Raw genomic sequence first — 12448 nt, forward strand, 5'->3', positions numbered from 1 at the left:
CTGGCTGTACAAAGTTATTTTATGTGTACGTACACTTTCTGGATTTTCATAAAGCAAACCAAAAGGAAATCCATCTTCTGTACCCTCTTGTTAAAAGACAACTGTTAGCACATTCACATTTGGAGAAATAAAGTAAGACTTACCTTGTGGGTGGGATGTGTTTTTTTTTGACGTCTGTCTTTGTATTTCTCATGCTGTGCTCATGGCCCACCTGAGGTACTTTCAAGTTTCATGGATCCCTGGAAATACTGACTCCTGCCAATCTATGTCCAGATGGGCAAGAGGGGCTCATTAAGGGGCTTCAGGGGACTGTAACAGGGCTGCTCAGCTCTTTTTAAAAAAGTTCTATTGGAGTATAGCTGATTCACAATGCTGTCTTCATTTTAGGGGTATAGCAAAGTGATTTAGTCATACATACATTCATTCTTTCTCAGATTCTTTTCTCATATGGGTTATCAAAGAATATTGAGTTGAGTTCCCTGTGCAATACATGAGGTCCTCATTGGTTATCTACCATATATATTGATAGCAGTATGTGTATGTTAACCCAAACCTCTGGATTTACCCCTCCCCTCTCCCACCTTTCCCCTTTGGTAACCATAAGTTTGTCTTTGGTATCTGTACGTTTGGTTCAGTTTTGCAAATAAGCTCATTTGTATTATCTTTAAAGATTAGATTCCAAATATGAGTGATATCATATAATATTTGTCTTTCTCTGTTGGATTTACTTCACTTAGTATGATAATCTCTAGGTCCATCAACGTTTCTGTAAATGGCCTTACTTTGTTCTCTTTTATGGCTGAGTAATATTCCATTGTCAGACTTCCCTGGTGGCTCAGACGGTAAAGTATCCACGAAGGGGATGACAGAGGATGAGATGGTTGGATGGCATCTCCGTCTCAATGGACATGGGTTTGGGTGGACTCCTGCAGTTGGTGATGGACAGGGAGGCCTGGCGTGCTGCGGTTCATGGGGTCGCAAAGAGTCGGACATGACTGAGCGACTGAACTGACTGACAATGTGGGAGACCCGGGTTCAATCCCTGGGTTGGGAAGATCTCCTGGAGAAGGAAATGGCAACCCACTCGAGTATTCCTGCCTGGAAAATCCCATGGACGGAGGAATCTGGTGGGCTACAGTCCACGGGGTCACAAAGAGTTGGACACGACTGAGCGACTTCACTCACTCACTCAATATTCCACTGTATGTATGTACCACGTCTTCTTTATCCATTCCTCTGGTAATGGACATCTAGGTTGCTCCCATGTCTTGGCTATTGTGAATAATGCCCCATTGAAAACTGGGCTGCATGATCATTTCTAATGCCAGTTGTGTGCATACATATGTGGATGTGCATATTTATGTTCCACTACGACCCAGGTCTGTCCACTCCAGGGGAAGAGGCACACAGAATGAATACCATCAGGAAATCATATGGAAACATTTGCATTTGTTAAGACATTTGTTTCTGGTATGTTTCTCCTCCCTCTTCTCTCTACCTCACCCTGCCCTCAATCCGCTTGCTTAGGCAGATGATGATTGATAAATCAACACAGTTGAACAATGCAAAGGTCAGAGCCACTTCCCAAATAATCAAAAATCTGCCTATAACTTTACAGTGTGCCCATCACTTGACACACATGTGGTTGGTTAAATCTGGATTCAGTCAGTTGTGGGTCTTGTAGTACTGTTGTTGGTTAGCTGCTAAGTAGTGTCCAACTCTATTGCAAGCCCGTAGCCCACCAGGCTCCTCTGTCCATGGGATTTCCCAGGCGAGAATACTAGAGTATGTTGCCATTTCCTAGTCCAGAGGATCATCCTGCTCCAGGGATCGAACCTGCATCTCCTGCATTGGCAGGTGGAATCTTTACCACTGAGCCACTTGGGAAGCCCCTTGTAGTACTGTACTATGCAACTATTAAAAAAAAAAAAAAACCCACATATATATGAACCCAGGCAACTCAAACCCATTATTCAAGGAACAACTGTAGTTTTTCCTAAGCGTGTTCTCATTGACAGCAAGGAGGAAAGGCATTATTGATTTTAAAAAGATACTTGTATTAATTCTCCCATAAAATTTGAGTCGGTTGTGGTATAATTGCTAACAAAAATTAGAGTAAAGATCATCTTGGCAATAAGTGGGTTTATAATTAGTTCACAAGAACAGTGCCTTTAAATACCTAATTATAACAACAACTTACAGTCAGGGCATCATCTAGCTAAACCATCTCTCTATCCTCCTTTTCTCTCGAGAGTGGAGGTGGGAGCCTTTCTCCTCCACCTGTGGTTCTCCTAGGAAATATTTCAGGCCGCCTGCTGCACTGTCTGTGCCAAACCAGCCATCACCAAAGTCACATCCCTTGAGAACAAATGGGGCAATGTCATAAGCTGCATTTGCTTTTGCATAAAAATAAACTGACATAATTTGATCAGGTCTTCTTTCCAATTTAAAAGGACATGAAAATAGTCTGCTCAATGAGGCCACATGCAGTAATATGGACTTGAGCACATCACTAATATCAGCAGAAAGCATTTAATCTACTTAACTGCTTGCCCATGAGAAGAAATAAAAGACCTAAACTCTTATTGGATAGAAGCTTATTGCGTAACTAGGGCTAGTTAGCGCGTTAGTCTTTTTTTACATTTCAAGTTCTCCCACTGGAATGACCAGAGGGAATGTTATCCGCATGCTAACCCCAGTTGTGAGTCTCCTGGAGGCACACAAGTTCTTCCCATGAGCATCAAAAATGCGATGATGCCTACCTATCTGGTAGAGTTTTCGAGATTTCCCAAATAACTAAGAGAAACGAACTTTCATCACAGAGGTAAAATATTTAATGACAAAATTAGAGTTTGCTGTAATAATGAATCACAGAGCCGGTGTTACTCATCTCTGAAAGGAACAGAAATTATGTTTGACATCTTAGAGAACTTCTGAAGAATTAGTAACTGTACAACAGACATCAGCAGTGTTACAATTCTAAAAATTGAAAGCGAAACCTATCTTTAATATTGTTTATTGAGGGCATTCTGGATAAGTATTTTTACATAAATGCACAACCTTTGTTAGCCACAAAAGTAGTATTAAGACAGATTTCACCGAAATTTTAAGTCTAACACATAATCTTTTTTTTTTTTCAGAGCTTAGAAAAAGTTAACTACTGCTCTTGTTACATTTTACAAATACATTCTTTAATATGAAACATTAACCTGAATCACTACTTCCTGTATATAGGTACCTAATAGTGCTGGGGAAGAATACTGCAGCTACATCCAGGAAGAAGTGAGAGCACTGGGAAGACTCTTTTCGAGTTGTCAGTTCAATCTAAGAAATCCTTCACAGAAACGTATTTCCAAAACTCAATAGTGAGGTGCAGAAACGAAACAAAGAAATTAAATGTCTTTTAGCAAGCCACTGAATTGGTCCCAAATGAATTGGTACCACATAATGTGAATCATTTTAGCAATTTCCTCTAGGTTAGGTTGTACTAATACTTTGTACTGAAGCACCTTCTACAAAAGGATACCAAAGAACCTCACATGTGTCATCACAAAGCTTGCTTTTCTGCAGTCAGGAGGTCCAGAAGGGACTGGGGTTGCTGTTGGCCCTCTCTGCGGGTAGAGGCCTAGGCAGGCCGTGGACACAGGGAGGTCAAGGGCATGACCACAGCCTGGAGGCAAATCAATGGAGGAAGCGAGTAATGGTGCAGACAGACTTTCTTCAAATCAGGATGTCTTCCAAAAGACTGAAGTTTAAAAGGATAAACAGAGAGTGAGGAAAGAGGGGAAGATGTGGAATACTTATATTTATGAAGGATAACTATCACAAGTTTACCAGAGAGGAAAAAAAAAAAATCTCACATTTCACAGTATGCTTATGACCTCACCCTCTGCTACTTTAGAAGCAGCTTCACAAACACTGTGTTGTTAAATACTTGGCAACAAATTTTAATTTTGTGTTTGGCTGATTGTCAGGGGTTTGAGATTTACTCTTCTAATTATTTATATCAACTATCTATCTCTGAAGCTAGAATTCAATTTGGGAAGATGCATATGTGTGCCCGCGCATGCTTTTACTAAACAGAGGTCTGCAAAGAAAACCTATCTGGTGTGGTATTTTCAGCTTTTCTTAGAAATCATAAATGCTTCTAATAGTACTCACCAGATAATAAGTTCCTTGCTTCTTTAAAGTTTTAAGACACCAAAAGAAAAGTACAAAATATTATAGTAAACATAGAGTTTACCCTATAAATTCTACAGAGAGTTTCCTTGAACTGGATCATCTCCCTAAGAGGATTCAGAAATTCTTCTCTGGCAAATCTCACCTCCCTTTTGACACATACTGCCTGAGATCATTTCCCATCCCACCCCCCCACCCCCCCAGTAGCCCGATTTTCTATCTCCCTGGCAAAGCTTTAGCAGGAGAACTTAAGCTATTTAAATCAGCATAAATAATCCCAAAGTCATTTTATGCTGCTATGTAGAAGCTACAATACACATGGCCTCAGTCGGCTCAATAGGTAGGAAGGAATAGAAAGGGTCCTGATGATCCAGGCAGCTTAAAAATCAATGCATCACAGCGGGAGGCTGAGAATGTATCTGGGATGTGCAGCTTGCTTCCTAGTTTCAGGAAGACAAAGCACAGCTTTTATATTTAGCATTTTAACCCTCGAAGAAACCAAACTCTCAGACTGAAAATCTGGGTCCATGTTGAGTGATACAAAATCAGGAGCTGTAATGAACCAACTTCATTCATTCTGACTATAATGTAAAGGCTTCAAGACTATACTGTTCTATGTCAGATGAGGCAAGTTACAATTGCCATGAAATGCAATTTGTCAAGAAGCCCTCACTTTCAAATTACATTAAATAAATAGCAGTAACAAAATCAAAGCCTCCAAAAATCAGATATTGAGAACTGAAGGCCATTTCCTAAGGACATCATGAGGGCGTCTCTAAACAGGTATGTCTTTGTGAAAAGAAAAGAAAAAAGACTTTAAATGTATTATATTTTCACATTATCATTTACACAGACCTCTATCTATCTGGACAAATCAATTCTTGATAAAAATCCAAGCTCTTTTCAAAATCAGCTACTACAATTTGGGACGATGACAAAGAAATGTTCATGAATTCACATTAGTTTTTAAATAGGCTTTTCCATAGGTCTTTAATCTCAAATTTTTATCCTTCATACGGTAATTCTAAATGATCAGCCTGGAAACAAGTAGTGGAAGAATTTAAACTGTAGCTCAGAAAGTAGATTTCTATCTGTGATTCTTATTTGTTTTTCTGAATGCTGGTGATGGCTCATGCAGAAAATTACTACACAGAAAGCAAAATCAAAGACTGCTGTTTCTCCTGATAAATCCAATTGTTTTCCATAATACAGATTTATGTCTCAGGATATAGAATCTTAACCTTCAAATTAAGAGTAGCTAAGAGTCTGAGTGAAACCAACCTGCTTGACTTTTATCAAACCAGGAACAATAGCATCTGATGTCACATTAAAATGTCTTCCTGCTTAATATCAGGGAAAAAAAAATATGGTTTAGACCTAGCTCAATATATCATTTGGTCCAAATTTCATATTCAAACTACCAAAAAAAAAAAAAAAACCCCTTAAAAAAACACACATACGAACACACGCATACACACAGTCAGAAAAAAATGAAGCTGATACTATGCAGCATTTCTTAGCAAGATTATTAGGGAAATGTATTAATATAAACACACCATCTTTTCTCTCATATTAACATCTGAAAAGGAAAAACCATCTAAATGTCCATATTTTGGTGGGGGTGGGGGACTGGAGAAGCAAGCGGAGGTCCGGAGTTTCTGGTAAGAACTGCTGAACAAACTTCAGTTTCTCTTAAGAGGTCTCTGGGAGAGGCAGTTTCTCAACATTTGTGCTTCATGGCAAGCTAAGGAGAGAAAGGGACAAATGTGAGATGTTATCAGCAGTGGGGAGAGTTCACTGGTTGCTTCTTTCCCAAATCCACGCTGAGCAGCAGCACCAATATTTTTTTTGCTGCTGCAGACCACCACTACTGTTCACAGTGACACCAAGGAAATGTGTAACGTTCCCTACAGTCCACCGACCACTGCAGTTGTCACTCACAGCATTCTCGCTGGTGCAGGTGTCCGGGGAGGGTGGGGCTCTATGGTATTCCTTCCTGCCACTGAAGGAACAAACGGAAGAGGCAAAGTATAGGCAGAATGAGCGACCCACCCTAGCATAGCAACAAAGGCGTCTGGGCTTCCAGGTTACTAGCTATCCAGGAAGACCACTCTTCAGTTTTAAGTGTTTACTGACATCTCAAAGTATTAAAAATCACCAACTGTAGAGAAACAATCTGCAATAATCCACGTAATATCCTGGATGTTCAACCAGGTTTGAGGCACTTGACAATTAAGACTACGTAACCAACCAGGACTGAACAATAGATCAAATTCAAATCTTGACTTGCTGCTCCCTTTGGTATTTGAAAAATGTGGTTCACTGAAATGCTAGATCTTTATAAATGGAAACACCAAATACCACTGTATCAGTCAATAGTTTCCCAAGCCCAGTTGGAGCCCATGATGATGTATTTAAGGAAATGTATGCAGGTACAAAACATAAAATTAAATCTGATATTGCCTTCCTTAGCCAGATCCTTTCCAAGGAGCCGGTACACTGATGTGAAGCAGAAGGCAGGGTGGAAGCTGATTCCTTGGGTGTCTATAGAGTTTGATATTAGGGATTAATCCCTGAGGTTGGAGCTGGACTAGAGGTAGTTACATTGTTAAATTAATCTCTACTTGGGGGCGTCCCTGGTGCTTCAGACGGTAAAGTATCTGTCTGCAATGCAGGAGACCCACGTTCGATCCCTGGATCGGGACGATCCCCTGGAGAAGGGAATGGCAACCCACTGCAGTATTCTTGCCTGGAGTATCCCATGGACAGAGGAGCCTGGCAAGCTACAGTCATGGGATCGCAAAGAGTCGGACATGACTGAGCGACTAACACACAGTCTCTACTTGGGAAACCTCAGCTCAGAGAGCTTCAGGTACCCGTGTCTGGTGAAGCCAGCCTAAGTGAAGCCCCCATGGACCTTTTGCAGTGCTGATGCCAACAGCACGTCAACCATCAGACAGTGTTTGTGAAGCCCGGAGCGTGCCCAGACTGCAGTGCTAAGTGCTGTGGGCTTTTGCCAAGAAGATGGCAGTGGCTCCTAACTCCTGGCCTCCACGAGCTGATAGTTCAGGAAACACGGTGGGTAGAAATGGCAGGTCCAGGACTCTTCCCCTGATCCGTCCTGCTCCCCAGCCACCTTCTGGGCCCCTCCACTGAAAGGTTTCCACTTCTTGCTCTGTCTCTAGTTTTAATACATTATTCAGCAATGCGAATCATTCAAAATCAACACAGACCTGTTAAGTGTGGTGCATAATGAATACCAACCATAAATATTTGATCAGAGCTGCTGTCTTGTTGTTCACTGAGCTATTAACCTTCAGCTAATGGGCTTGTGCCAATTTACTCACAGTCATTCATCCTCAGCAGTGAGCGTGCTGCTCCTCACACCAGCCCGGTTACCTCTCCCGGGCAGCTGGGGTTGGCGCTAAGGGGAGCCCCAACCAGGCAGGGCCGTGCCAGCTCAGTTTTACAGAAATACAGCTGGTTTGGACGTTTTGCCATTTGAGATATTTGTGCAGAAAGTGGCATCACTTCCATCCTACCTCATTTTGTTTTCTTTCTTTAATTTCCTGGGAGTCAGAAACTTTAGAATATGGAAGGCAGGTGCTTTCCATAAGCACAAATGTGCTTATGACCTTTAGCTCTAAAGTCACAGTCTTGTGTCTATGAAAGTGAAAAGTGAAGTCGCTCAGTCATGTGCGACTCTGTGACCCCACGGACTATAGAGTCCATGGAGTTCTCCAGGCCAGAATACTGGAGTGGGTAGCCTTTCCCTTCTCCAGGGGATCTTCCCAACCTGGGAATTGTACCCAGGTCTCCCGCATTGCAGAATTCTTTACCAGCTGAGCCACAAGGGAAGCCCGTGTCTATAAATATCTCCAACTCAAATGCTTATGAATTAATGTAGAGGGTAAGTTAAAAATTTCCTTTCACTATATTCTGTTTTCTTATCTCATGGAAAGCTTTCTCTTTCAAAGCTGTGTAAATGACTCCATCTAAATAACAATGACAACAGTAATCATAATAGAAAATACTGTTACTCATACAGGAAAAGTGAAAGTGTTAGTCCCTCAGTTGTGTCTGACTCTTTGCAATCCCATGAACTGTAGCCCGCCAGGCTCCTCTGTCCATGGGATTCTCCAGGGAAGAATACTGGAATGGGTAGCCATTCCCTTCTCCTGGGGATTGAACCCAGATGTCTTGCATTGCAGGCAGATTCTTTACCATATGAGCCACCAGGGAAGCCCATACAGGGGGATTCTTTAAGGGGCCTGGACTCTTGAGGTCCCTTCTGGCTCAGACACGCAGGGAGCAGATGCTGGAATAGGGACAGAGGCAGTCATTCCCTGCCAGGGAGGGAAATGCCACTTAACCACTCACTTCCCCACAAATGTGGGCTTGTGCAGAACAGGGCAGATCCCTGTTCTTTTCTGCAGGAAATGTCATCTGAGGATGCCTAGGTGTGGGTATCGCTCTCGCCTGCTGACTCACCAGCCGAGGCGGGCATCAAAGCATTGCACACACTGCACCGTTGTGCTTTTTAAGTGGTGGAGAGTTAGCAGCCCTGCTTTGTGGCTGAGCTGGACTTTCCTAAGGTTCGAGGCTTTGCCAAGCTCACAGCTCAGGAAGGAACTGCGCTTCCCCAAGCCAGGCTGAACAGAGCTGGGAGAAGAGAGGGGTGCAGAAGCATTTCCATCATCTCTACAGGAGACAAGCACCCATGTATCTTGATGGCAGGGTCCTGCAAAGGTGATCCACTCTCTAATGTACCAGGGTAAACTGAAAAAGCCAGAGAAGCTCTTCTATCGCAATCCATCCAGAAAGCGTGCCCTCCTCTCCAGCCGAGGTGGCACGGCCTTGTTCAACCAGGGAGCCCAGACGAATGCTCACCCAGAACTGCCTTTCTTGTCAGGGCTCTGACATGAGCACTGTGGCTTGACTTTTAAATACAGCCTATACTTTCTGAAGCCACGTTTGGGGTGGCGGAACACCTGGGTTCCACCTCTGAATGCTCCTCACCAGCAGGCCTGGCGAAGGCTCGGCCAGCAAAATGACATCTTCATGGTCAGCGTATGCCATGGGACAAATCAGGAGTCCCAGTCCCTGGGAAAATAGCCACACTTTATCTAAAGAGGTCAACCTCCTCGTCAGGAAGACTGCCAATGCCGGTAATTCATCAGCGCACATCCTCAGTTTTAGAAAACTGAAAGTCTGGTTATAATAGTGTCTCTCACACTCCCTCAAGCACATTAACGGTGCCCCCACGCCCCTTACACCACTCACAGAAGGGGAAACCAAAGTAAGTGGAGACTGTCCCCCTACTGCGTCTTCTCCACGGAAGTAGGTAACTAGCTGGCGCCAATCCTTCCAGCGGTCAAAGCCAGAGACCCCTGTGTCTTTGGTGGTCTAATCAGTTTCTGTTCTGACAGGTCCCCTTCTTAAGGGCTGCTCTGTGTTTAGAAAGTGTTGGCATTCAGCAGGAGGCCCTCCCACCCCACACTGGAGGGCACAGATCTTCACCACCAGTCCTTCCCCATCCCTGTGCTGGGGTCCCCAGTCACATTTTCCCAACCACACTCCCCGCCGCCCCGAGACAGTGCTCATCATGCAACAATGGATTAGAGCAGGCTCAGCAGAAACCATTTTTATGGAAACAATTATAATTGATATCAATTAAGATTTATATGCACCGGGTGCTGTGCTAACCGATTTATAGGTTTGAATGCATTCAATTCTCTCAACACTTTAGGAGAAAGGCACTATTATTAGTTAGCAGTCCTTACTGATGAGGAAATAGGGGCTTAGAGAAACTAAGCCCCTGCCCAAGGTCACTGAGGTGGTAAATCAAACAGCAGATGTTAACTACAAACCATACTGCCTTCCCAACCACCTAGCACACTTGGCCACAGTCTCAGGAAAACTGGGTGAGCAGGGCCAAGAATTCTGGCCATCTGCTTAGGTTATCCAACCCCAGGTCTGCACAACCTTCTCTGAGGTGGGTACTGACACGGATGACCTCCAGGTATTGTCTACTCTGCATTAGGAAGAGTGATTTCACAGACTTCCTTGGTAATCTGGTTCATGGTCTAATCATTAACCTTAACTCTTATTTTAGCAGAATGCTATCAGTGCACTATTTTTTTTTTTTTAATTAGTTGGAGGCTAATTACTTCACAACATTTCAGTGGGTTTTGTCATACATTGATATGAATCAGCCATAGATTTACACGTATTCCCCATCCCAATCCCCCCTCCCACCTCCCTCTCCACCCAATTCCTCTGGGTCTTCCCAGTGCACCAGGCCCGAGCACTTGTCTCATGCATCCCACCTGGGCTGGTGATCTGTTTCACCATAGATAGTATACATGCTGTTCTTTTGAAATATCCCACCCTCACATTCTCCCACAGAGTCCAAAAGTCTGTTCTGTATTTCTGTGTCTCATTTTCTGTTTTGCATATAGGGTTATCGTTACCATCTTTCTAAATTCCATATATATGTGTTAGTATGCTGTAATGTTCTTTATCTTTCTGGCTTCCTTCACTCTGTATAAGGGGCTCCAGTTTCATCCATCTCATTAGGACTGGTTCAAATGAATTCTTTTTAACGGCTGAGTAATATTCCATGGTGTATATGTACCACAGCTTCCTTATCCATTCGTCTGCTGATGGGCATCTAGGTTGCTGCCATGTCCTGGCTATTATAAACAGTGCTGCGATGAACATTGGGGTGCACGTGTCTCTTTCAGATCTGGTTTCCTCAGTGTATATGCCCAGAAGTGGGACTGCTGGGTCATATAGCAGTTCTATTTCCAGTTTTTTAAGAAATCTCCACACTGTTTTCCATAGTGGCTGTACTAGTTTGCATTCCCACCAACAGTGTAAGAGGGTTCCCTTTTCTCCACACCCTCTCCAGCATTTATTGCTTGTAGACTTTTGGATAGCAGCCATCCTGACTGGCGTGTAATGGTACCTCATTGTGGTTTTGATTTGCATTTCTCTAATAATAAGTGATGTTGAGCATCTTTTCATGTGTTTGTTAGCCATCTGTATGTCTTCTTTGGAGAAATGTCTGTTTATCAGTGCACTATTGAGTGCTCTTTTCTGTCGGACGAGACACAAGAGAGAAGTGCTACAATGTCACCCCCTTCCCACAGTTGAAGACAATTAAAAAATAATTCCCTTTAGCCTTTTCTTCCCCAAATCAACACGGTTTACGTGTTTCCCCAGACTTTCACTGCCCTTCCCTCCCTTAAATCACTACAGTCAATGTTGCTATAAATGCAGGTGGGTGGGAAATTCTAGCTTCGCCACTCCATCATTATTTCTCTATTATGAAGGCTGCAGAAGAGGTGAAGGGAACCATAATTCTGAGCTCGTTCCCTCTGTGACAGCCGTGGCAAACCAGGCTCTGGCCCCTAGCAGGGCTGCATTACAATAATACGCTGTCGTGACACCACAGACAGGTCTGTGCAAAGAGGGTGCAAGGGAAGGCAAGATGCAGCCACACGGATCTGGATCCACGGTGGGGCCTGGGCTTAAGCTTTGGGAAGGGGCCAGCCCAGCTCAGCTGGGGAGATGGTTCCTGTTACTTTTCAAGTTGTCCTTTTCTGTTTTCTCAGCAAAAGTGGGCTTTTCCTTTGAAGCAAATTCATTTTTTTCTTCCCCTAAAGGTCACCTGAAAAGCCTATCTTGAGAGGCCAGATCATGTCTCTGACACGCCAACCATTATCAGCAAACTTTTCTGGAAACCTAAATTCAAATCACCAGCCAGAAAACAGCTGCCCTTTGATCCAAAGCACAAGAACAGTAATAAATCCTCTTTATCACCTGACCAACAGGGCCTCTCTTTCCTGTCGTTTGTGACTGCCTTAGATAGCTGGCTGCCAATAACAACTTCCCTTTCTGAAAGGTGCATCGTTTTCAGGGTGTGTGTGAATGTGCATACCTGGGGTATGTGGGAAAGGCCATTCTCTGCACCCATAGGCAGGTGGAAATTGTGCAAGCAGCTCTATATCAGTCAGCCTTAGAGGTCCAAGGCCCCTCTGCAGGGAACACTGTCCCTGAGGTACCCTGGGACTACAGTTTGCTTTTTATATGGTAAAGAGATAAGAACACAGGATGCTGGGCTCATAACCAGAAAGGAACAGCATGGAAAAGTAAGCACAAGAGCCCACAGTACACTTTCAAGCCCTGGCCAAAAGAGGAGGGATATTCTGAGACCTGCCACCTCCCACCCCCACCCCCATCCTGTTCCCTGAAACTAGAGCCT

At 43.6% G+C, this 12448-nt stretch overlaps 1 protein-coding gene across 2 annotated transcripts in view; it reads right to left on the bottom strand.

Moving 5' to 3' along the window:
- Nucleotides 1-3000: 3000 nt before the first annotated feature.
- STXBP6 (syntaxin binding protein 6) overlaps nucleotides 3001-12448 on the bottom strand; it is a 265606-nt gene continuing 256158 nt past the window's right edge. For both annotated transcript variants that reach the window (XM_061159045.1, XM_061159044.1), the window contains exon 6: nucleotides 3001-5923. In XM_061159045.1, coding sequence (XP_061015028.1) covers nucleotides 5900-5923 — 24 coding nt within the window. In that variant the 3' untranslated portion in view covers nucleotides 3001-5899. The remainder of the gene's footprint in view (nucleotides 5924-12448) is intronic.

This window comes from Dama dama, chromosome 13 (assembly GCF_033118175.1).
Source record: "Dama dama isolate Ldn47 chromosome 13, ASM3311817v1, whole genome shotgun sequence".
NCBI lineage: Eukaryota > Metazoa > Chordata > Mammalia > Artiodactyla > Cervidae > Dama > Dama dama.